The 26,687-nt window shown below is 43.8% G+C and overlaps 1 protein-coding gene across 1 annotated transcript; it reads right to left on the bottom strand.

Annotated features, from left to right (window-relative positions):
* Positions 1-232: 232 nt before the first annotated feature.
* LOC145714961 (arylsulfatase H) lies at positions 233-18,647 on the bottom strand. The gene is made up of 9 exons (XM_081794528.1): positions 18,509-18,647; positions 17,349-17,470; positions 16,311-16,436; positions 13,898-14,321; positions 12,573-12,709; positions 7,790-7,924; positions 5,080-5,242; positions 4,048-4,169; positions 233-1,718 (listed from the first exon to the last, which is right to left on the bottom strand). The coding sequence occupies exons 1-9, from the start codon at positions 18,598-18,600 to the stop codon at positions 1,351-1,353; spliced, it is 1,689 nt and encodes a 562-aa protein (XP_081650654.1). The 5' UTR covers positions 18,601-18,647; the 3' UTR covers positions 233-1,350.
* Between the last annotated feature and the right edge of the window lie 8,040 nt (positions 18,648-26,687).

Here is a 26,687-nt window from a genome sequence, read left to right on the forward strand (position 1 = left end):
GTACATCACTTAAATACTAAACAATTTTTAATGTAATTAAGTTTTAACATTAAAGCTATGTTTATTTCAGCTTAACTGGACTTCAAGATACAGAGCATTACCAGATGTGAGGAGGTAATTTGCCTATTGATCAAAGATTTGATTAATCAGGAAAACAATTGTTTTTAAAGGCTTCTAGTACCAGAGAGCTTCAAAATACAGGAAAACCGAGTTAAATAAAGGGATAAAAAAATCCAAAATATTGGCTGTTGGTGTTTTAAAACTTTCAGCATCATTTTCAAATAATAGTTTGAGGAGATTATTCTGTTCTCTTATAGCTTCCCTTGGGGCCATTAGCAAATCTAGTTTTGTTTGAATACTTTGTATTTTACAGGAAATCTGATTGATTTACAGATCTTTTCTTGGTCCTTTGTAATCTGCAGTTTTCTCATGATTCTTCAAGGTGTGAATTTATTTTTGTTTATCCTGTTTAGAATTGTTCTCTGCATGTGATGCCTGAATACCTTTCATCAATTAAAAACTTTTCCATCCATTTTTTTTTTCCATTTTACATATGGCCTCTTCTCTACTCTTCCTATTCTGTACTTTAGGGAACATGATGAATTGCAATTGACAACAATTACAACATTCATAACAATAACACCGATTTAGTGCTCACTGTACAGAAGGTGATTTCAGGTGAATTAATGCATGCGATGTTCACAGCCACTCCATGCGATAGACACTGGTTTCCCCCCAATTCACACAGGAACACACCAAGACACAACACATCCTCTGTAATCAAAAGTTGCCAGGAATCAGAACCAACACCTGTAGGCGGGCATTTATTTTGTAAGCGGGAAGAGAAGAAGAAAAGACCGGAAGTCAAGAATTGAAAAGTAGTGTGGGACCACTTCCACTATCATGAACACCATCTGCTTCAGGCTGAAACGAAATGACTGATTGCAAAAATAAGTCATCTGGACTTAAGATCCCCAAGTAGAAGTTTCTACCACAACTACGTAAAAAGGATGCCATCCGTCCTACCATTTCTCACCATCTCCTAAGCGCCACGGATCCATAAGAATCTGCAGAAGGTTTCCTAGCTCTACCTTTCTGCTTGAACAATGACACAATTATATAAAGATATGACACAAGTTCTCTACTCCGGGGGCGCTGGTGTCCAGATCCATTTTTGCTTCGTCGAGCTCCCGGATGTGACTTGAAGAAAGAACTGAAGTCTGAGGGTTAAAAAAAATGGCGGAGGGCATAATTATTCATCCCACAAGGAAGGGAGGAATCAGCTGAGAGCTGCTTCCATGAAGTCTGTAACAGTGTGTTGGTGGTTGGTAACAAGTGGCCCCTTGCTGCTCACCAAGCCGTAGAGAGGATGTCATCTTCTTTGTCACAGCCACAAAAAGGGAAAGTCCCACAGCAGGGCTGCAGCCACGGTTTCCAAATGGTGTTGAACACAGAGAACTGCTGTGGGACAGGTGTGAGAGTCCGGCGATGCTCTTTTATGGCCGCCTCGATTTTCTTGACCACTGAGCCAAATAAGGCTTCATTGTCAGGGCTAAGAGGCCGGGCCTCAGAAGGGTCTCTTGAGATGTCAAAGAGCAGTGGAGGATCATGGTAGGTGACCTCTCCAGAACATGAACATATTCCACTTCCATAGCAGGCATCAGCTCCGTCCGGGGAGAATTTGGGAGTCACGTAATGGACCTTCCACACCGTTGCACCTGGAAAACAGAGTTCCGTTGAAAGTGCCATAGTTGTTATCATTTTAGGACTCGTTCCATGGAAACCTATTTCTCAAATGCTTTCGCCAACAATCAATCATCCTGTGCACAGAGTTACTTAGCAATTGTAGCATTTCCTCAACTGTGAGAACAACACATAACTTTGCTGCAAGTTTGAAAACTTTTTACCTTATCACAAGGGCATGTGGAAATAACAGTTATTACCTGGATGGCTGCTATAATTCCAGAAGTTGTGAGTCTGATCACTACTTTGCTCTGACTTGCCATAGGCAAAATGGAGTTTCCTTTTCTTTTGTCTTGTCTTGTCTTGTCTTGTCTTGTCTTGTCTTTCCTTTCCTCTTGTCTTGTCTTGTCTTTTCTTTTCTTTTATTCTTGTCTTTTTTTACTTAAAAAATTTGTTTAACATTTATTCAGTTTTGAGAGTGAGAGAGACAGAGCGTGAGCAGGGGAGGAGCAGAGAGAGAGGGAGACACAGAATCTGAAGCAGGATCCAGTATCTGAGCTATCAGCACAGAACCTGATGCAGGGCTCGAAATCATGGACCACGAGATCATGACCTGAGCAGAAGTTGGATGCTTAATTGACTGAACAACCCAGGTACCTCTCTTTTCTTGTCTTGTCTTGTCTTGTCTTGTCTTGTCTTGTCTTGTGTTGTCTGGTCTTGTCTTTCCTCTTGTCTTGTCTTTTCTTTTATTCTTGTCTTTTTTTATTTAAAAAATTTGTTTAACATTTATTCAGTTTTGAGAGTGAGAGAGACAGAGCGTGAGCAGGGGAGGAGCAGAGAGAGAGGGAGACACAGAATCCGAAGCAGGATCCAGTATCTGAGCTATCAGCACAGAGCCTGATGCGGGGCTTGAACTCATGGACCACAAGATCATGACCTGAGAGGAAGTTGGATGCTTAATTGACTGAACAACCCAGGTACCTCTCTTTTCTTTTCTTTTCTTTTCTTTTCTTTTCTTTTCTTTTCTTTTCTTTTCTTTTCTCTTTTCTTATCTTTTCTTTTCTCTTCTCTTCTCTTTTCTTTTCTTTTCTCTTTTCTCTTCTTTTCTCTTTTCTTTCCTTTTCTTTTCTTTTCTTTTCTTTCTCCTCTTTTTATTTGAGAAAGAGCGAGAACATGAGTGGGGGGAGGGGTAGAGGGAGAGAGGAAATCTCAAACAGGCTCCATGCTCAGTGCAGAGCCTGATGTGGGGCTCGATCCCACAACCCAGAGATCATGACCTGTGCCAAAATCAAGAGCTGGACTCTCAACCAACTGTTCTGAAATTGACAAAGGTCATCTGGCAAAGTCAATCATTCCTTGTTCTATTCCTTCTCCATCTGTCTGTCTTTCTTTCTTTTATCTTTCATTCTTTCCTTTCTTTCTTCCTGTATCAGTGGTTGGCAGTTCTATTTCCAGAGATCGATTTTAGACAGAAAACATCATAAGCATTTCTCAGCGTCCAGTCAATGAAACTTTCATAGAAGTCTGTGAGTGAGGTTTTACAGAAAAGATATGCTTTCCTAATCAATCACCTGACTTTACCCTTCCCCCAGATGGTGTTGAACATTGTACCACCTCTGTGCTTCCAACTTCTGAAATCTTGATTATGAAAATATAAGTAAAATTCTATTTGTTTAACCCTCCATCATTAAGTTTAGGAAGTTTTGCTGTTGGCGGGGAGGGGCTGTTTTTCTTTCGTTACTCACCATTGAACGTGTCCCTAAGTATAGAGAAGCTAGAAGAGAGAGGTTTTTGTCAGTTTGTTCTTGTTTTATGTGTGCGATTAGTCCACACTGACATGAAGAATGGATCACACCACAAGTGATGGGTCTCGTGGGAGAAAATTTTTATCTTTTCTGCAGATTAAGTTAATTCCCATCACGTAAGGATTCTGGAACTTTATCCAACTGCCTTTGATAGAGCTTTTCCTACAGATGTAAGGAAATGAGTATCTTTTGTTAATTTACATTTGTTTTCATGAATCATCTAGCATGAATGTAAGGCAGAGACAGTTCATTGGAGGGGGACAGGACAGTCGTGTGGCTTACACTGCAGAGCTTACTCCTTGTTGCTAATTACTTCACTGTCCTTAGTTGTGAGCATTCATATTCTCTCTCTGTCTCTGGCATATTCGTGCACATGAGTTTACATACACCTGTAAAATCCTACCGCAGTACAATGGCCGCTTATAATTAACTTCCCCAAGGAAAAAGAACCTCAAACAGCTGGGTGCTGTTTGTACATGGTACAACTTCCCCCAAGAGGGAAAGGAAACGGGGCTGTGTTCTTATTGTGTCCCCACACTCCTGCCATCTCCATACTTACAGTCCTTCTGATGCCACCTGGCTGTGTGCAGGTAGACCCCACAGTAGTGGAAGAGGAACTCATGGTCCGAGTGGGATACCCTGCCTTCCAGCAAGGGCATTAGATTCCGGCCATCAATCACTCTTTGGAGAGAAGGAGAAATGCAGAATGCGGTGAGAGGGGCACGGTTTCATCACACATCTTAAGACAAGAGGAAGAGAAGGGGAAGGGGAAGGGGGAGGACAAGGAGAAGAAGGAGAAGGAGAGGAAGGGAAGGAGGAGGGGGAGGACAAAGATGAAGAGAAAGACGAAGAAGAAGAAGGAGAAGGTGGAGGAGGAGAAGAAGGAGATGGAGAAGAAGAAGAAGAAGAAGAAGAAGAAGAAGAAGAAGAAAGGACTTTAAGCTTCACTACACATCTTCACCCATTATATACCAGTAACAACAACAACCACAAAAGAAAAAGGAGGAAATGTCACACAGTTTCCAAGACAGTGGGAGAGGTGAGTGGCTGGAGATACTATTCTTATACTTGGGAGACAGTAGGAATGAGCATCATGGATCAGAAAATTGAGCTCCTGACACTCATTTGATTCAAGAGCATCCCCCCCTCAGATGAGCAGATACCAGTCCCCACACACGGAATTAAACCACTAGAGCATGGACCACGTCTCTTCATCTTAAAGCCCATAGATAAGTACAGCCTCATTCATACGTTGACACAAATGCACTTGTATTCAGTCATTCACCTAATAAATATCTGCTTAATGGTCTGGACGATGTGGTGGATATAAAAGTGAATGAGAGTCCACCCCACCCATGAGGACAGCCAAGCCTGTGTCTGCATACGTGTAGGAGAGACAAAGTAGAACGTGTCCTAATCGGGAAACATCCATCCACCCACCACCCACTAAGGGGAGAAAGATGTCTGCCCATCTTAACGGAATATTGAAAATTAAGTGATATACCACACATGCACATAGAACATTTTCTAACACATCCAAGTGCCTGTCAAATATATCTGCCAAGGTTAGGCGCAAATACCGTTTCCATACCTGTCCTGGGGCAATATCCCTCCACCTACATAAGACAGTGTCGGATAAATGTCCATTAGGCTTGTTGGTTCGTCAATCACTTTCCCAGCCTCCAGGACCGTCGGCCACCGGAATATTCCTGGGACACGAATGCCCCCCTCCCATCCGCCCATTCCTTTGCCACCTAAAACCAAAGATGAAAGCCAAGGGTGAATTCAAGTCAATCATATTTCTCCACTCAGTTGGAAATTACGTCTAGATGGAATGTTTTCTGTCACTTGCCAAGTTCTTGTTTCCAAGCAGTTGAAACTCCACTTGTGAAGCAAGTGCTGTCCTAATACAGTGCTATTATTTTGTGATGACAATGATTGCCATGGAGTTTCAATACGATGAGAAAAGAGAACATTCTGTAAGCTTTAAAAGAAAAAAAAATGAGGTTCTCTGGGCTGGGTGAAAGGAAATTCTTCCAAAGTAGAACAAACATGAAACATTCATGGAACACCTTTTCCATGTATGTTACTCTGATGGTACAAATTACAAAGAAAACACAAGACAGTGTCTCTCTATGTAGAAGTGGGGAAAACATTAAATGGGAAAACATTTAGGGTCCAAGATACTGGTCTTGTCAGTGTTCAAAGCCCCCACCCCCACCCCCAGTCTACAGCACCATTCTTTATGGAAAACTTAACCAGCTCTCTGAACTGAATTTATGTTTGTTTTATATATGGATAAACAATGAACAAAAAAAGCAAACATAAACCCACCTTGACACATACATGGTCGTATTTAATGGCCGGCAACTGTGTAAGGCAGCTACAACAAAATTAATTGTCTGCCCAAGACACCCAAATTTGTGTGCCAAATGGACTCAGCCCCTCCTGGTGAGCCGGACACTGGTTCCGAAGGTAAAACTGCTCGACAACAATTCAGCCATGTCTCTTTCAGAGGTATCAGAAGGTACTTTTCAGAGTGATGGTCTTGTGCACACACAACCCCCCCCCCCCCACACACACACACACACAAGCAATGTGAATATAATTTAATAGTGACATCTCACTTGATGGCACATATAGAGTGACTTACTTTTACTACATAACTTTTTCCCTAGGATTGTCACCAATTTAGTCTATGCTAATTAACAGTATGCCTACAGCAAGTTAACATGACCTGCCAGAAAAGGTGGATACTTTTAGGAGGTCACTTGTTGTCAGTTACAATGTATAATGTATCTGTCCTATCTATCTTCTATCTAATATCTATCAATCAACCGACTGATCAATCTATTGATCTGTCAATGTATCATCTACCCATATATCTTGTCTATCTATCTATCTATCTATCTATCTATCTATCCATGCATCCAACCATCAATCCATCCAACCATCCATCCATCCATCCAACATCTATCTATCTATCTATCTATCTATCTATCTACCCATGCATCCAATCATCCATCCATCCATCCATCCATCCATCCATCATATCTGTCTGTCTGTCTATCCATCCATTCATCCATCCATCTATCCATCCATCCATCCATCCATCCATCGATCCAACATCTATCTATCCATGCATACAACCATCCATCCAACCAACCATCTATCTATCTATCTATCTATCTATCCAACCATCAATCCATCCAACCATCCATTCATCCATCCATCCATCCATCCATCCATCCATCCATCCATCATATCTGTCTGTCTGTCTATCCATCCATTCATCCATCCATCTATCCATCCATCCATCTATCCATCCATCCATCGATCCAACATCTATGTATCCATCCATCCATCCATCAATCCAACATCTATCTATCCATCCATCCATCCATCCATCCATCCATGTATCTCTCCATATATCTATCTATCAATCATCTACCTATCTATCCTAAATTGTTTCATAAAGTACAAGGAAATCCTAAAGCTATGATTTTTGTAATGATGACAACTTGGACACGCTTTCACTTTGTTTTGATTGGGGTTCGGAGTGGTAGGAGAGGAGTAGCAAACACCAAGACTCTTCTTTTTGTTGGCCCCGCTTTGCAGATCTGTAAGGGCAGGCTCAGGAGAGCTACTGAATAACCCAGCATGGCACACATCAAAGACAGGCAAAAGAACTCCCTCAATGAGGAGGAAGGCCCCCGTGCTAGATCATTAATTCCTTTCCTCTTTGTTTCACAGTGTTTGAAGCCTACTGATAACATGATCAATTTTATCTCATTAAGACCTGAATTTAGGTACTCAAGTGAGTATTATTCTAGAGTAAGTCATTCTCAGCTAGAGAGGACTTTGGCCCTGGGGGACACTGGGTAATGTCTGGAGACGTGTTTGGTTGTCACTATTTTGCTGGGGAGATGAGTGTTAAGGGTCCCTGGCATGTGCTGGGTGGGAACTAGAGACACTATTGAATGCCCTACAGGGTCCAGGACGCCCCATCCACAGTCATCAAGCTCCAAATGCCTAGACCGCAAGCCTGAGAGACCAGCTTTCGATGGTCACAGAGGCCCTGTGCATTTCCACTCAAGAGGCTTTCGTTACTTCAGGCACTTCTGTCTTAAATTCCCAGAAATAGCCCCCAAACTTGCATCTTTTCCCATCTAGTTTCACATGAGAGTGTAACTCACACAAAGATCTCCAAACCGAGTTCGCAAATGAACACGCATGCATGCAAAGTTAAGTAGACGCTACTCGGGCATTAAACTAAAACATGCGGATTCTCCGCACATCACCTTTGTAGACGCCGTTGGAGCCGCCCAGCTGGGCCCCGCCTTCCTGCACCTCCAGGCGACCCCCGTTGTCCGACGTGAAGTACACCAGCGTGTGATTGGACAGGCGCTCCCGGTCCAGGGCCTCCAGGATCCTACCTGGTGCAGGTGCGGACAGGAAGCTCTCAACTTTCAGTGTGACCACGGTCATCTCCATGAGGTGCTTATTATCAGGCACTTGTTAGCGTAACAGTGTAACTAAGGGTTATTTTATTGTATAGGTTGTAATAATATATAATAAATCACTGTTATATACTCTAGTACATGGGTAGTATATGTAAGGATACTAAGAGTGGATACATAAATATATGCTATATAGCATAGAATATATATGCTAAGTAGCATATAACACAAAATTGGGCTTTATATATTTATAATTACTTATTACATATACTTGACATTATATGTAATATGTTATATATGTATATAAATATATATTCCATATAAATATATAATAAATAGTAAATTTATAATAGGAATAAGTTATTATATAATAATAACTTATTATATGTATTATATATATTATAATATATATATTATATAATAACTTATAATATAATAATAAATATATTTAATAAATATAAAAGATGCTTCAAATATCATAATATTTTAAATTATAATAAATTGTAATCCACAATATATACTATACGATAAACATATTATCTGTATGTAAATATATGAAAATACAATTTATCTATTATAATCCTATATGCTTTTTATATTATAAAGTTCATACAATGGTATATAATATATATGTAAATATGAGGAAATATGTATAACTATAAAAGTTATGATTTAAAATATATTAAAATGTTATATTAAGCATATAATATTTTATATAATGATATAGTATATTAGTAACATATACAATGTATATAATATATAATGTACATAACATATATATTAAAATATTGTATAATGTTTTATAACTATATATTATATGATAGTATTATATATTAGTTATTTATGTAATATTGATGGATAATGTTTTCTGTACTGTGCAATTTTATATACATTTAATATATCATTTAGTACACAATAAATGATTTTATATAACATATATTAAGTATAATATATGATATATCAAATAAAACATGTAATATAAGAAGTATGCTATATAATACCTTAAGAAATATATGTAATATATAATCTACAGGAAAATGTATTTATTTTAGAAATTATGTAATGATATGCACACACATTATATTCTATAAATACGTTACGTATACACATAGAGTGTATGAGAACATATGAATACTATCATCGCTCAAGGATCAAACAGCCAAGACAAAAGTTTTAATAGGCAGTAAATATGAAGTCTGGCAGTTAGAAGAGCCTTACAATCACTAATACAAAAGAGATAACAGATGAAACACTGACATTTGCAGGAATAAATAAGCAAAGTCGTACCCTTGTGCCAGAGAGCAGCACTGTCCCCCCACCCCCCACCGGGATGTACTGTCCCCACCGCTCTCTGAAGGTGGCACCCGACCCGCAGGTCCTAAGCCTCCGACAATAATTAACATCTTCCCAGACTCAGCAAACATTGTGTGTTAAGTGTGGACACTCTCTTAAGAAGACAAACGAGTGTTTGAAACAAACAGATGGAAAGCCACACTCCACACGATGTTGACTTAATTTGTGATCCCAGCTGGACATCAGCCCTGGGCTTCTGTAGGTCACACCGCGGTCCTGCCGTCCAGCAGGAGCCCCTTCCCCGGCCACACTCCTGTTCTACTCAAACATGTAAAGACAACGTGGCTAACTGCAAAGAAAACTCCTTGAAGCATAAACTCGTTAAACTTTCTGTTTCGTTGTTGAAAAGCGGTTTGTTTCTGAAGCCACATGGGCCTTTTTTTTTATAGAAACCTTGTAGCTAGAAATCAATATATTTGAAAGCCCTGATTTTGTTTATTGTTTTTAATTTTTTTTTAACGTTTATTTATTTTTGAGACAGAGAGAGACAGAGCATGAACGGGGGAGGGTCACAGAGAGGGAGACACAGAATCTGAAACAGGCTCCGGGCTCTGAGCTGTCAGCACAGAGCCCGACGCGGGGCTTGAACTCACGGACCGCGAGATCGTGACCTGAGCCGAAGTCGGACACTTAACCGACTGAGCCACCCAGGCAACCCTGAAAGCCCTGCAGCTGGCTCTCGTGTTTAGCATCAAAGTAAATGACACCGATGCGAATGCTGCTATTTTTTTGGAACTGTATCCATGTAAGCCTATGTGTATGCAAGGTGTAAAACGTAGAGATGTCTGTGTCCATATGTATGTGCAAATAGCAACAGCATAATCATAAATATAAGAGAAGATATGAGGAAAGACTGCAAAAATACACTGTCTGAAATATTTTTTTAAGGTCAAGTTTGCTTGAACACAGAGTCTAAAATGTTCCCGAACCCTGGACATTTTCGGACATTCACTCTCTATGTCACTCTGTAACATTGTTATGGCTTCTTGAGAAAGTTAATAACTTACGAAATGATCTTAAGTTGTATCATCATATTGCCAACTAGACACACACACACACACACACACACACACACACACACAAGACGCCTCTCTGGTTTTTGACCTGCCTCTGTTTTTGGTGCGCTTTTCAAAAGCTTTGAAGGGAGGGGTGCTTGGGTGGCTCCCTCGGTGAAGCATCCAACTTCGGCTCAGGTCATGATCTCACCGTGCATGGGTTTGAGCCCCACATAGGGGTCTGACAGCTCAGAGCCTGGAGCCTGCTTCCCATTCTGTGTCTCCCTCTCTCTCGGCCCCTCCCCCGCTCACACTCCCTCCGTCTCTCTCAAAAATAAACATTAAAAAAAAAAATCTGTTTTAATCCCTGAAGGGAAAAATACAGCAATGTATTTGGCAGGTGTCCTGCAGGGAAATGCTTACTCGGCATTTCTCCCACATACATCGGATGAGCCCCGGAACTAAATGCAATTAATAACGTTTACAAGGAACCTGTAACGCGGAGTTAACATAGACAGCAGAAGAAACTTAATTATCTGTTAGTGGCAAACTCTGCCCCTTCGGGTAAAACTGGTCTTGGACTTAAGATAGAAGTGCCTTGTTTGCAAAGGAGATTATCCTGAAGGATAAAACACTTCAAGGAAATAAATCACAATGTTGCAATGACACTAAGTTATCAGCCTACAGCTTGGCTTTACTTGTAGCAACTTTCAATAAGTTTCAGTGTTTGTGTACATCTGCCAGGAAATTTAAAATATATATATATTGTATTATGCACAGAGACATATATAAATCATGTATCCATACATATATGCACATTAATATTTGACTTGCATGGATAGATTTATATTAACATAATGATACACTGTTGATTCATAGATATTAAATACATCAAATGTATTAATATTGATAGATATTAAATAGATATTAAATAAATAGATATTCATAAATAATGACTATTAAATAGATATTAGATATTGAACACTTAAGTTAATTGCATAGTTGATTTAATATTCATAGGTACTAAATAAATAGATATTAATAGATATTAATAAATTAATAGATATTAATATTAATAAATATCGATAGAAATTAATATTAATAAATATTAATAGATATTAAATCAATAGATATTAAATAGATATTAATCTTAACAGCTATTAAAGAGTAACAGATATTAATAGATATTAAATAAATATTAATGGATATATTATATATTAATAGATATATATTATATATTTAATAGATATTAAATATATAATTTAATATTAATAGATATGAAATAGATATTAAATACATTAAGTATAAAATTAATAGATATTAAATATAAATTGAATAGATACTAAATTAATGAATACTAAGTTAAATCAATATTAAGTTAAATAGATATGAAATAGGTATTAAATATAAATAGATATGGAATAAATATTAAATAGAAATTAATATTAAATGTTAATAGATATTAAATGAATATATACATATTCTATATGTAAGACTAACATTTTTGTATTTAAGGAACTTTGAATATATTTTAAAACACATTTCAAACTCTGTGAATATCAGTGTAGGCAGTCTGCACAGAATAGATTTCAAGCTTCAAGGAGAGGGGGAGAAAATTGTACTGTGTTTCAAAAGTACAATACCCTAGGGGCGCCAGCGTGGCTCAGGTGGTTAAGCATCCAACTTTGGCTCAGATCATGATCTCAAGGTTCATGAGTTCGGGCCCCGTGTCAGGCTCTGTGCTGACAGCTCAGAGCCTGGAGCCTGCTTCCGATTCTGGCTCTCCCTCTCTCTCTCCGCCCTTCCCCTGCTCACACCCTGTCTCTCTCTGTGTCTCAAAAATAAAATAAATACATAAATAAATGCAAAAAAAAAATCAAAATACCCTCCTTGTCATTCATTCCATTTGTCTTATTCTGTGTATTGATCGTATAGCTTTGAATGGAATGGCTTGGGTTTCGAATTCCCTCCTACATTTCTAAGCACTTCTCGTAAAACGAACCAGTAAGAATTAGTTTATAACTAATAAGAATAACAGGTTATAAATAACGGGGAAGGACAGTATCCTTTAGTAACTTTACTAATTTCGTCTCTGTTTTCAAGACAGAAAACCTCATATTCGTCATCGTGACCGCTTTCTTGGGGGAATACTCACTGATTCTGCTGCACCTACGGCCAGATTTGAATTCGGTTCACGGGAGCAAACACTTCTCGGCGGCCCCAAGACATGCAAGGGCCCGCCCGTTCCCAGAAACCCCGTCTTCGTCAATACTCACCCACCATCCAGTCCATTTCTTCGACGTTGTCTCCATAGAGCCCGTATTTACTGTGCCCCACAAACTTCTCTTTGGTGATCAGTGGGGTGTGCACGTGCAGAAAGGACATGAAGAGGAGGAAGGGGCCGCGTTTATACCTAACGGGTGGAACATTAACTGAGTTATCGGCACGGACAAAGGCGTTTGCTTCACTTGGCTATGACGCTGCACAGGTGGAAAGGTCTTGCAACAGTGGATACAGGTTGTGCAAGTGAGTATTCTGACAGTTCTTCACTCCCTCCTCGTCCTCCTCCTCTTTCTCCCCAGTTGCTGTCTGGAACATAGGCGTGATGGCTGGAGCTTTGGCATTAACTTTGAGCCATGAGGCTGCTGGCACAGAATCACAGGTCGCAAGAGAGGATGCCAGTCCATGTTGTTTATTGTGTTCTGCATTTTAACGTCACATGTAGCCATTTCAAATTGCCCCTTCACATACTCTTACAAGCGGGCATTATACAGGGTGAAGTGCATAGACACGGGGTGCGTTCTCCCCAGTACAGCCCTGGGGCTGAGTGAAAGCTGGGCTGAGTGACTACGTTCTGACCGCTGTGTTACGGCAAAGAACGAACGTGGGGGTCATGCAGGCATAGGAGTGAAGGAGGCTCCGTTGTCAGGGGTTAATCTCGTCTCCCATCTAGACTCCCATTCCCCATCTAGGAGGGAGCTTGTACTGAACATATAAAACCTGAGACGACGTATCTAGAAATTGAATCACGGCCCCATCTTTCACGGACAGGGAGGCATTTCCAGGCTGTTTCTGAGAAGAAGCAAATTCAGAAGCCGTCCCAAAGCTCGAATCCATTTAGACACCAATCCGTATCGAAGCAGTTTTGCATGAACAAGAGCGAGCGAAATATAGCTCTTGGCCATTTCGGTGTTTGAACTTGGCAGGAAATTTAACTCTCAATTTTATTATTATTATTTTTTTAATTTTTAAAGTTTAGTTTCAGAGAGAGAGAGAGAGAGCAGGGGAGGAGCAGAGAGAGAGAGAGAGAGAGAGAGAGAGAGAATCCCAAGCAGGCTCTGTGCTCTCAGTACAGAACCAGATGTGGGGCACAAACCCATCGACTGTGAGATCATGACCTGAGCCAAAGGCGGGGGGGCTCCCGCGACTGAGCCGCCCGGGCGCCCCTCAATCTTATTCTAAGGAGAGAGTCTGGTCCGTTGCAAACGTCACAGACACACATGCGCACACGCACAGGCCCGCGTCCCCAAGACAAAGCCAACGTCTCTGCCGTGCAAACCAGAGCCCCAAGCAGGAAGTCCGGCCGGCAGGGGCCCCGTACCTGTCGATAAAGGCGAGGGCCTCCTTGAGCAGGAGGGAGGTTACCCGCCCCTCGCGCAAGGGCTGCTGGACGATGTCATGATTTCTCATCAGGATACAGTTCCACCGTCTCGTGAACCCGTAGCTGGAGTACCAGGCCAGGAAGAAGAGGAAGGCCAGCAGGCCCAGGGCCAGGAGGACCTTCCAGGGCACGGGGAACCAGCGGGCGTATTTGGGGACGAGCAGCAGGACGGGCACGAGGCCGAGGACCGCCGTGGACATCCACAGCTTTATACGCAGCCAGCGGTGCAGCTCGGGGGTCCTGGACGCCTGGCAGTCACTGAGCAACCCAAAGGGCAGCCCGTAGAAGTAGTCGAAGCCGTGGTTGAGCGGGTGGTAACAGTGGTCGTTCCGAGAGGCGCAGCTCAGGCCCTGGTGCCATTTGCCTGCAGGGGACACACCGCGTCACCGGGGCGCCAGGAACACCCGTCCGTCTGCAGAACGCATGGGTTCCCGTATTTCTCACCAACTCCGCAGCGGTCCCTACCACCCGCCCCTTGCGCACGAAAACAGGGCCACAGAAAACCGTCCCCGTGCTGCAGGGACGGGAGTCCCTGCTGGGGGCAGAGGCAATAATTAGTGGGCAGAGCACAGCCACCTTCTCCATCAGACCCTTCCCAGGGGTCTGGAAGGAGCTGGAAAGCCAGATCGCATGTGCTGGGTGTTTTCTGCCCTCCTCCGAGCTGCTCGTTGTAGGGTTGCCCCCAGATGCTGTTATCTGACTCCTTTGTTCCATGCCCCCGAAAGGGAACCAGAATTCTACACAAAGATCTGGTCCAAGAGCCCTGAGTAAGGATCATAAGGGAGCCACGAGGAAAAGGACTCAGGTGATGGTCCCCGTTCCTTTTATTGAGCACCTACTACATGGCTCACATATGCTCATTCATTTACGCACGTGATTATACTTAACCCACTCCAGACCCCTTACTGCCAGGGAGACATTCACCCTCGTATTAACAGGCCTCAGGTCATGTTAATTAAAAACGACAGAGCTGAATGGGAACTCAGGTTTGGCCGTGCCCTAGAATATTCCTGAAAGATCGCGTACAAGATCTCCATCCACATGGTGCCCATTGGGGTTCATTGAGGGATGGTTGCGCTACAGGTCACATACGGGGGAACCAGGGTCATTCTTTTTTTTTATTTGACTGCTTCAAGTGAGGGCAGCCGAGATCCTCGAAGAAGCCTGAAGAGACTGGGTACAGGGAGCAGGCGGCATCTTGTTGGCTCATCTCTTGGTGGGGGAAAAATGCACTGGATGGAAATTCCACGGAAAAAAAACTAGGTGGGATGCTCTCACAGCGTCATGGGTCTCCCCAAAAGGGCGTAAGATATCAAACAACCCGTATAAACACATTTCCTAGCCCCAATTTCTTGTCTTTACCTTACTTTGTTGTAAGAGTACAGTATATACTTTGTTGTAAGAGTACAGTATACACTTTGTTGTAAGAGTACAATATACACTTTGTTGTAAGAGTACAGTATATACTTTGTTGTAAGAGTACAATATACACTTTGTTGTAAGAGTACAATATACATTATCTACAACTTGCAAATATCTTCTCTTTAGCTTACTCTGTTGTAAGAACACAATATATACTATATATAACTTACAAATATGTGTTCATCAATTGCTTGTGTTATCGGTAAGGCTTCCGGTCAATAGCAACCTATTAGTAGTTACGTTTGGTGCGGGGGGTTGGCGGGGGGGTAGTTAGAAGCTGTATGTGGATTATCAGCTGTGAGGGGGGTTGGTGCCCGTAAGAGCCTCATCGTTCAAAGGTCAAACGTAGTAACTTGGTCAACATTCGTGCTTTTGGTTGAACAGGACATATTTAAAAATGCACTCACTCGGGCGCCTGGGTGGCCCAGTGGGCTAAGCATCGGACTCCTGCCTTCGGCTCAGGTCATGATCTCACAGTTTGTGAGTTCGAGCCCTGTGTTGCACCCGGTGCGGACAGCGTGGAACCTGCTTGGGAATCTCTCTCTCTTTGTGTGTTCCTCCCCCCCCCCCCCCCCCGCAACTCTCTCTCTCTCTCAAAATAAATAAATAACCTTTCAAATAAAAAAATAAATAAGAGTGCACTCACTTCCCGGCTACTAATGATGTCATAAAACTAGCATCTCCCCCCCAACACACACACAGAATATCCCATCTTAGGGATAGGAATCTACAAGCTGTCGTTCCTGCCGCTGACTCCCCCAATCCCCTGCTCTGGACTCGGGAAAGGTCCTGAGTAATCGTGCATCCGACTCCTTCCCCGCGTGTCTCCTGCCACCCAGAAGGCAGCTGGCGTGCACCCAGAGGACGTCCCCCGGGAGGGCTGAGCCCCACTGCCAGGGGACGTGCGTCCCCACGTGTCCACAGCCCGTACCTATTAGTCCCGTGCGATAGCCCCGATGTTGTAGCAGCTTGGCGAACGTGGTTTCGTTGGTGGGCAGACCGCCCGAGCCTCCAAGCCAGGTAAGGACGCGGTTCAGGTTGAAGGGAGACGCCATCCCTAAACTCATACAAGCAGAGAGCAGCTGACGTACACAGGCCGCGTGGTGACACGAGAAACCCCAGGGCTCGTAGTCCTTTCCTTCAAGCGTCTCCCCAACGCTGTTCTTTCCCCAAGTGTACGTGCTTTCTTTGCGTCTACTTAGCTAACCCTCACATTTCTCACATGCACCTGCTCTCTTGTCATCAGGATCCCCAGCTCCAGAAAGCATGCCCGGTCACAATGGAATCTCATATTAACCGTGCAGGACTGTTCAGTACAGACACGTGCCCCGAACATTGCACGGGGCGTATCCGTGCTGAAAATTTATTCACGGATTGTTCGAGGTTCAAATGTAACTGTGCATGTGACTCTGGTGACGTCTCTCTCTGACCCTCCTGCTCTCTCTCTCTTTCAAAATCAATAAATAAACTTTAAAAAAAAGGCTTTAAAAAAAAACGAGAGCCTTGATTTCTGCCAATCTGAGTGGTGAAAACATCTCATGAAGGTCCCCACTATTACTCTTATGAAGACGGGTGGACACTACATCCCTTTGTTCAAAATCTCGGTCTTGGCTTTATTTTCAGCCTGGCACCTTCCCTAAACTATTTTGCTGAAAGTTAGGGGTAAGAAACATTGGGAACTTCTCCATCATAAAAGGTGGGCTATGTTCTTGCTGAGTCCAAAACTTGGACAAGGAGCTGGGACACTGCTCGCCAAACCCGGCCACTGGATGCGCACAGTGGGGCAGCCTGGGAGGCACTTGTCAAGACACTCGGCTGTGTAAACTCTGCAGGTATAAAAACATGACCCCCATTTGCACTGAGATTCTTAATCCCATAAATGACCGATCTCGAGAATCCTTACGAGGAGGAACGAACAATAAATAAGAAGGAAGCACGAGAGAAAGACAAGACTGTTGAGTTCCTGCACCTGATCTGACGGGGTACCGGCCGGTCAGGAAGGCAGTCCTACTCGGGGTGCACACGGACGCAGCCGCCAGGTGCTGGGTGAGCCGCACGCCCTCACTCGCCAGGCGGTCGATATTCGGTGTGCTGCGGGCAGACAGACAGACGGATGATTCAGCACCTGTGTTTCGCATTCTCAGCAAAGCACGGGACATTCGAAGCCATCCACTCTGGCGTGAGTCCCACTGACTCTGTTCCCACCAAAACTTATAAAACACACACTCTTTAACCTTCTATCCATCCACCTGCTGGGACGCATCGATGCCCAGAAGGGACACGAAAACAGAGTTTACAAGAATATGTCTCCAGGCACAAGTGCGCGTACAATTTAACTATTACCTCCCAGGGCGCATTGGCCTGTCCATGCAAAACTTAGCCCGTTTGGTTATATTATATTCCCAAAATGAAGGGGTAACTTGGATCACATTAAATTTTACTGTAATTCTTCTAGGAAAAGGTGACTTAAAAAAAATAACCGAATTGTGACATTTTGGATGGTCCCTTGTTGCCCGCTTTGGTCGTCTGATGTTTTAAGGTCTCCAAAATCTTTCGGGAGAACAGTAGACTATAGGCTCTCCCATGACGAAAGCACGTCCCCAGTCTTGATGACGTACTACTGACACAACCGCACAGCGGTGTGATCGGGGAGGGTCTCAGATACGCCCAAAGAGCCTCAGCGTCGGTGTTGGGGATGGTCTGTGTGTACCTCCCAGTACTTTGTGTGGAGAGAGTCATCGCCTGGTTGACAGTCACAAGAATCCCGGACAGTATCTGCCGTCGTAACCACGACTGGAGGAGGTGACTAGAGAACAGTGCTCGTGTGGCCCCAAATTGCCCTTAAGAAGACCGAAACCATGCTTAAAATACAGGACTGGTCCATGACCCACGTTGCAAGGACAAATAATATCAACGCGTGCTGTTGACGGCCACACGGGATGTGCTGTCTGTTATGGTGGCCCTGGGACGGGATGCGGTATCCGTTATACCGCGGTCATATGTGGTAAGGACAGTCATGGGTGATAGGACTCCACGGATGTGAACTTTCCAGAAGAAACAGAAAGCAGATGGGCAACTAGCAGTCGAGGGACCAGGGCGTCACCATCTGGGGACGGGCGGCCTCCTTACCTCACTGTGTTATTGCCGTAGCAACAGACATCTCCCACCCCAAGGTCATCCGCCATCAGGAGCACAATATTGGGCCTCGAATTCCTCGTCATCAACGCTGAGCTCAGGCCCCCAAACAGGCACCAGAGGTGAACGGACAGCCAGCAGGTCCTGGAGGCGTTTGGGGACGTGACAAACAGAGGACTGTCAACCACGTCTGCCCATCGGGCAACTGAAACTATGAAACACCGTGATTCCTCACCCATTCCAACTACATCAAGGACCTGAGTGGGCTTGCTCAGAGGCCACAAGTTTTGTGTTTTAAAGTCATGTGGGTTTTTTTTTAAACATTTATTTATTTTTGAGACAGAGAGAGAGACACAGGGTGAGTGGGGGAGGGACAGAGAGAGAGGGAGACACAGAATCCGAAGCAGGCTCCAGGCTCCGAGCAGTCAGCACAGAGCCCCACGCGGGGCTCGAACTCACGAACCGCGAGATCGTGACCTGGGCCGAAGTCGGACGCTCAACTACAGAGCCACCCAAGCATCCTAAGACTCATGTTTTGTGTTAACATACTCCCACGTTCAAATTAGTTTTATATGTCTGGTGATATTTAAATTCTTATCATGTTACACAGGGTTTTGTGATAGGAAACCCTCAAAGAAGACCAACAGTGCAGGGGCAGGGGGGTGGCTCCGTCTGTTGGGATCCCAGGGTCACGATCCCAGGGTCACAGGATCGAGCCCCACGTTGTGCTCAGTGCTGACAGTATGGAGCCTGCTTCAGATTCTCTCTCTGCCCCTCTCCCCCACACTCACTCATGCTCTCTCTCTCTCTCTCAAAATAAATAAACAAAACTTAAAAAAAAAAGACTTAATAGCGATTAACCATGAGTGCAAGGCCTAATAGTTTGATTGATTTAAATAAAAACTCAAAATGGAAAATCAGAGGCTAGCCACCAGCTAGTCAAGCCTTTTGCTTTTTTTTCTCAACGTTGACCTGTCCTTTTTAAAATATTAAAATATATATTTAAAATAGCATCGGGAATCCTTTTGATACCCGAAAGGGGAAATGTAGCCTACTTCTATATCCTACTGAGCGTTAGGCTGTAGAATCACCCATTTGTCACTGCTGAATGGTACCCTATGGGCAGAAAAGCACAAACAGCCTTTGACCAAAATCCCCACAAGCTGAGATGAGGACCATTCTCCGGTGCAAGAAGCTGGTTCCCCAACCCCGGAGTTTCCATCTGACCCATTTTACCTTCTGTTAGTTCCACCTCAAAAAAGAATATCTTAAATCCACTGGCCTCCATCCATTTTCAGAGCAATCATGGCACGCCAATCATGGTGTCTCTCACTCAGATATCCGAAGACTCTCCTGAATGGCCTGCCTGGCCCTTCCCGGTTTTGCCACTTGGGCTGCACCAAAATGCAGCCAAGCACAGCGACCCTATCAATATACAAAGCTGGTTGCTATGCTCCCTAGAGAATTCCAACGGCCTCCCATTGCGCCATGATTGACAAGCCTCAGCAAATGGTGCTCTGCTACTCTGTCATGGCTTCCTCTCTCTGCCCACCCCCCACCCCTCACTCCTCCATGGACGTCCTTAAAATCCCTACAACAATCTGTGACTTTGGCCCTTCTACAACCCCCAGCTCCGTGCTGTCATCCTTAAGGTAGGCATTCCTCAGAAAAGCCACCCTGTAGGATGCCGTCAACCCATAGCCCCTGGCACACCCCTCATGACCCTCATCACGTGTCAAGCAGATGAAGCAGAGCTAACATCAGCCAGGGTGAACAACACTGGGACATCGAACCCTTCTGTCTGGATACAAAGGACAGTGACAGTTGGCGAGGTCGCATACTTACCACTTATGGAATGGCCACATCATGGCTGCAACAGCGATATCTCTCTCATGGGCAGACGAGTCCACCCGTGAACGCGATCACCCCCTCGATTCTTTATACCTAATTGCAAACAAGTCGCGTTTGACCAGAGAGAATGTGAGAAACACCATGCGTGACCCAGTCATTCCTGGACACTTGTCATGGCAGACTCCCGACAAACGATGATCTGGCCACAAAAACCCTTCATTCCAGAGTCAGTAGAACAAATAAGTCATCAACCCACTGACTGACATTTTTCAGGGCACCTCAGGGGCTCAGTCGGTTGAGTGTCCAGCTTCAGCTCAGCTCGTGATCTCACCATTTGTGAGTTTGAGCCCCGTGTAGGGTTCACTGCGGTTAGCACAGAGCCTGCTTCCGATCCTCTGTCTCCCTCTCTCTTTGCCCCTCTCCCCACTCGCACTCTCTCAAAAATAAATACACATTTTTTTTAAAAAAAAGGAAAGAACATTTTTCTGCCCAAGGTGCCTAATCAATGCCTACCTTAAAAAGCACAGTGATCAACACCGTGAACCCGTGGCCGCATTGGCCAAACTCATTGAGGTCAAGAAGGCACGTTTAGCCGCTGTAATTATGATGATTTTATAAGAGTCCAAAGACTGGAAGAGTCCTGTGTCCCCCCCCCCGCCAAAGACCCTCAGATGGCTCCAGGTGGGTGAGGTTTTGTAGGCTGATGGGCCACCCCCAAGGAAAATGATATATAATCATGGTTAATGACCCCACCATAGAGTTTACAGGGTTTCCTCATCCCCAAGGCATTTCCACACACATGTTCCCATTGGCTCCTTAAAATATTTCACCCTGCTTGCCTTGAAGGGTTAATGACACTTTTGTTTTATGGGAGAAGGAGCTGCGGTGAGAGAGTTTTGAACACTTTCACGAAGGCCAGTGAATTGGAGAGGTCCCATTTGGATGGTCTCTGCCTCTCCATCGCGCGCGCGCGTGTGTGTGTGTGTGTGTGTGTGTGTGTGTGTGCAGTTCTCACCTTCTCATCTTAGACCTCCAGTGGCGATCTCAAGTGACACAGTTCTAGAAGCTGACTCTCCTGGGGCATTTGGTGAGGCTCACACCCCACCTTTCAGCCGTGGCCCGTTTTCTGTGACCCATGGTACCCAATCAATACCTTACTGAGAGAGAGGTTATCAGGTACTGATAAGGATGAACCTTCGGGTGGGGCTTTATATGGGAATAGGGTCTTTGCAGATGGGAGTAAGGGAAGGATCTGAGATGAGCTCATCCTGGAGCAGGGTGGTCCTAAATCCAAGGGCAGGTGTCCTTGTAAGAGACAAGAGGAGACAGACACAGAAGAGAAGCCATGTGAAGGCTGAGGCAGAGACGGGAGGGAGGCGGCCACAAGTCCAGGGACGCCTGGAGCCCCAGAAGCTGGAAGAGGCAGGAAGGACCCTCCCCTGGAGCCTCTGGAGGAAGCACAGCCCTGCCTGGATCTCAGTGATCCTTCCCTGCCTGGGTCTCAGCAGCCCTGCCCTTAGTTTGTGACCATTTGTTACACCAGCCCGAGGAGAGAAATAGAAGTAATTGTAGGGGAGTGGGGGGGGGGGGGACCAGAAAACTTCCCTGTGCCAAGATACACCATCAGCAAAGCAAAACTGGCATGTTCAGAGAAGGAGAAAACACTTGCAATATTTTCTATAAATAGATCAGACAAGGGATAAAGGTACCGTAAAAATCAGACATAGGTTGTCCACAGGCAACTCACAGCACACAGACACGATTAACGAGCACATCGCTGTAGGCTTAGCCTCTTTGGCGACCGGAACAGGTACGTTTTAAGCATCACCAGGCCGTATAGCTATCAAACCTCCAGTAATTTCTCCAGGGTCAACAGCGGGCACTTGTGCTGCCAGTGGAAGCTTCTGTGGGGGTACGTGGCCATTAAATAGTAGATTAAAAAAATATTGTGATTTCTAACTCTGGACAAATGCTCGGCCAGCGCGCAACACGCAGGAGTGAGGGTGTTCAGGGCAACACTGCTTTTATTTATTTATTTATTTATTTTTAATTTTTTTAACGTTTGTTTATTTTTGAGACAGAGAGAGACAGAGCATGAATGGGGGAGGGGCAGAGAGAGAGAGGGAGACACAGAATCGGAAGCAGGCTCCAGGCTCTGAGCCATCAGCACAGAGCCTGACGCAGGGCTCGAACTCACGCGAGATCACGCGAGATCACGCGAGATCGTGACCTTAGCCGAAGTCAGACGCTCAACCGACTGAGCCACCCAGGCGCCCCCTAAGATTTTATTTTAATGTGTATTTGTTTTTGAGGGAAACAGAGACCGAGCACGAGCAGGGGAGGGGCAGAGAGAGAGGGAGAGCGAGACACAGAATCCGAAACAGGCTCCAGGCTCTGAGCTGTCAGCCCAGAGCCCCACGGGGGGCTCGAACTCACGCGAGATCACGCGAGATCACGCGAGATCACGCGAGATCACGCGAGATCACGCGAGATCACGCGAGATCACGTGAGATCGTGACCTGAGCGGAAGTCGGACGCTTAACCTGAGCCACCCAAGCGCCCCATCACACTGCTTTCAAATATGCCATGCTGAAGCCGGCTGAAATCGTGCTGCGGTGACATCGCTAATCAACCCGCCATACACTCTTAGTGCGGAATTCTGTGCTCTTTTCCTTAAAATAGAGAGGATGTACACGTCGATCCTTTAGGGTTTTTTGATGGTAAAGCTGGAGCATCCTGCGAGGCATTCGTCAACCCCAGCTGACATCAAAACACTAATTACTTTGACGGGACCTTTCATCCAGGGGCACACAGATGCCACCTGGGTGTCATGGCCTCACGCTTTGGAGGACGGGGATAATCATATGATTTGTGCCACTCTTCCGCGGATACAGTGGGCTCCAGGAGTGGGGCTGTAGCTTAGGGTCAACCAATAAAGTCAACTGCAGCCTAATTAAAACACTCTCTCTAATTAAGACCCACTAGCCAAGACCTTCCAGGCATCGGAGCCAGTCCTTTCTTTGCCCTGTGCTCAGAGCCAAGCCCTGCAGCGGAGAGAGTCGAGGCAGGCGACGCAGAGATGCATAAAGAAGTCCCCACGGATCACGATCTCTCAGTGTCAGCACTGAGAGCATCATCGGGGGCTGGGTGGCTCTCGCGTGGAGGGGAGGAGCGGTGTCTCTGGTCTCCACCGGCCACCTGCTATGAGAACCCCCACTCCACACATGACGACTGAAGTTACTCCCAGACATCGCCCAGTGTCCCCCAGGGGCATGACTCGGTCCTGTCTCCGTGGCAGGCTGCACTGAAGCAGCCTGATCGGAGATCATTCTCGGATGGTATCGAAAGCTATTGATTCATCCTGCAAGAGGCCGATTTTCTCATCCAGAGCTGTGGATTGAGACTAGACCATCTGTGATTCTCTTCTATGTTTTCCCTAGTTTATATATGAGACTGAAAACTGAAGTCGACGGTTTTGTGAGGGCTTTGTTTTACTGAGTCCTTCTGGAAAGAATTGAACACGTGGAGTATGGCTTTATCACCTTGGGTCTCCTCACGCATCCGAGAGACTTCTAAAAACATTCGCATCAATCCCCAAACTTCCTCCAACCTGCCTGATCTTCAGTGACTCTGGCAACGTCATTATGATAAAATATAACAAGGAATACGCAACAGTAAGAAAAAAATTTAAATATGTCTGTTATTTTTTCCCCACTAACAATTCATACAAAAAAACCATGTTTTTCACAGGATGAGAAAAACTCATTACTTGCTTTCAGCTAAGAAAAATTCCACTAATAAAACATTCAATGACACCATTATGAAGTAAATTCAGAGACCAGAAGCCTGGTTTCTAAATTGGCAAAACTCTTATGGTATGGGTCCACCTGTGGTTTTCAATATTTTAGTGTTTGTTCATTCACTGCAATGGTACATTATCCCATTCAAGGAGGATAACAGATAGTTGAAAGAGAGAAAGAAAGAAACAAGGAAAGAAAGAAACAAGGAAAGAAGAGAAAGAAAGAAAGAAAGAAAGAAAGAAAGAAAGAAAGAGAAAGAAAAAAGAGGGAAGGAGGAAGGAAGGGAGAGAGTGAAGGAGGGAAGGAGTGAAGGAAGGAAGGAGAAAGAAAGAAAGAAAGAAAGAAAGAAAGAAAGAAAGAAAGAAAAGGGAGGAAGGAAGGAAGGAAGGAAGGAAGAGATTGGGAAGGAGGGGGGAGGGGGTAAGAAACAAAAGGAAAGAAAGAAAGAAAGAAAGAAAGAAAGAAAGAAAGAAAGAAAGAGCAAAATTTAAAGTTTACAAACTTACTCGTAGAGATTTTACCATTTTACTACCAAGCAAAGGTCACCCACCTCCAAGACCTCTGATTACACTCCCTACTTGTCTTCCTGGAAACACCATAAATACTCTTAAACACTTAACATCCACTCCAGAAAATACAATTTTATACAGATATCCCCTCACAGGTGAGTGGGTAAATCAATTCTGGGATATCTAGAATCCTATAGAATACCATCCGGCCACCATAAGGAGCAAACTGTCAATAACACAGGCAACACCAGGGAGGGATCTCCAAGTGATTAGGCTGAGTAAAAAAAAAAGCCACAAAAAAGAATATATAATATTTCACACTCCCGGTTATATAAAATCCTAGAAAACATAAAAAACAGAGAGAGAGAGACAGAGAGAGATGATTTAATACAACTAACACTCAACCCTTCATGCTCAACCTTGTTGACCGTTAAAAATTTCAGCACACCAAACTGGAATTAGTTTAACTTAACATCTTTTACATTAATTATATGAACTTAACATATTTTACTTACTTGAAACAAGGGGTTTCTCCAATTCCTACATTTGTGGACACAGGTCCTGTGCATCCAGCCTCCTGCCACGGTTCCAAGAGACTGCGCTCGTTATTATAATCAAACGTTTATTAAGTACCAAGGTTGTGCCCTGCTCAAGTCTGTCAATTATCTTTATATTTAAATATAACCTACCTGGCAGCTGTTACATACTTATTTACCAAAGGAATATTTCATCTCAGCTTTCAACTGCCACCAAATACTCATGTATAATTAAGGAGACTTAATTAAGTAGAATACGTTTTCTGCCAGGATAATTTAAAAAACCAAAATCTCCACCAAGGATTCCAGTTAGACTTTCAAAATAGCGACGAGAGGGTAGATGTACAAGAATTTCACCATCTTCAGTTCTGACGCCAACTTTCAAGAGTAGCTTCTGTCTTGTGGTCTACATGTGTCTTACAAACACTGCATCATGTGTGGCCGCAACTCGCACCTCTGAGGAAGGTGAGGGTCATTAGCTGTGTTGATACCTGGAGACATAATGGCACTGAGACAGCATGCAATATTCAGTTAGACACTCCAAGAACAATAGATGATAGAAGAAATGCTTCGAGGGAAGATAGAGATAGGTAGATACAGGGATGAATAGATACATAGATATACAGATGGATGGATGGATAGATAGATAGATAGATAGATGATAGATAATAGATGCATGGATAGGTAGGTGATAGATAATAGATGAAGAGATACATGGATAGATAGATACATAGATGGGACAGATGATAGATAGATAGATAGATAGATAGATAGATAGATAGATATTAGATGGATTTATAGGTGGATGGATAGGGGATAGATAATAGATGGATAGATACATGCATAGATAGATACACAAGTAGATACATAGATAGATACATACACTGGATGGATGCATGATAGATAGATAGATAGGGACAGAAACAGACATAATAGATAGATATAGATGATGGATGGATAGATGGATGGATAGATACATAGATAGACAGATAATAGATAGATATAGATGATGGATGGATGGATGATTAATAGATGATAGATAGATAGATAGATACATAGACACATAGATACACGGATATAGATATGATGGATGGATGGATGAATGGATGGATGGATGAATGGAGATAGATAGATAGATATGATGGAAGGATAGATGGATAGATGTATGGATGGCAGGATATATGGATGGATGGATACATAGATAATGATTGATGGATAGATAAATGATAGATGGATAGATAGAGATTACATAGATAGAAAGTAGATAGACACATAGATAGATAGATAGATAGATAGATAGATAGATAATAGATGGATGGATGGATATATAGATGATTGATGGACAGATAGATAGATGATGGATGGATAGATAGATAGGTACAATTGCTTCTATCGCAAGATTTTTTTTCTCATTTGATTGTACCCTGTTTTACAGTCTTATTATGTCTGTGAAAATGGGGTACGGGAGCCAGACAAG

The sequence above is a fragment of the Panthera onca genome, chromosome Y (genome assembly GCF_046562875.1).
Source record: "Panthera onca isolate mPanOnc1 chromosome Y, mPanOnc1 haplotype 2, whole genome shotgun sequence".
Taxonomy (NCBI): domain Eukaryota; kingdom Metazoa; phylum Chordata; class Mammalia; order Carnivora; family Felidae; genus Panthera; species Panthera onca.

Excerpts from the sequence above, each read along its gene's own strand:
- LOC145714961 (XM_081794528.1), bottom strand. The coding sequence starts at position 18,600 with ATGACGAGGAATTCGAGGCCCAATATTGTGCTCCTGATGGCGGATGAC. Across the intron at positions 12,710-13,897 it reads GCCCTCGCCTTTATCGACAG|GTATAAACGCGGCCCCTTCC; the intron begins GTACGGGGCCCC and ends TCCACCCGTTAG. Across the intron at positions 4,170-5,079 it reads GGGATATTGCCCCAGGACAG|AGTGATTGATGGCCGGAATC; the intron begins GTATGGAAACGG and ends TTCTCTCCAAAG.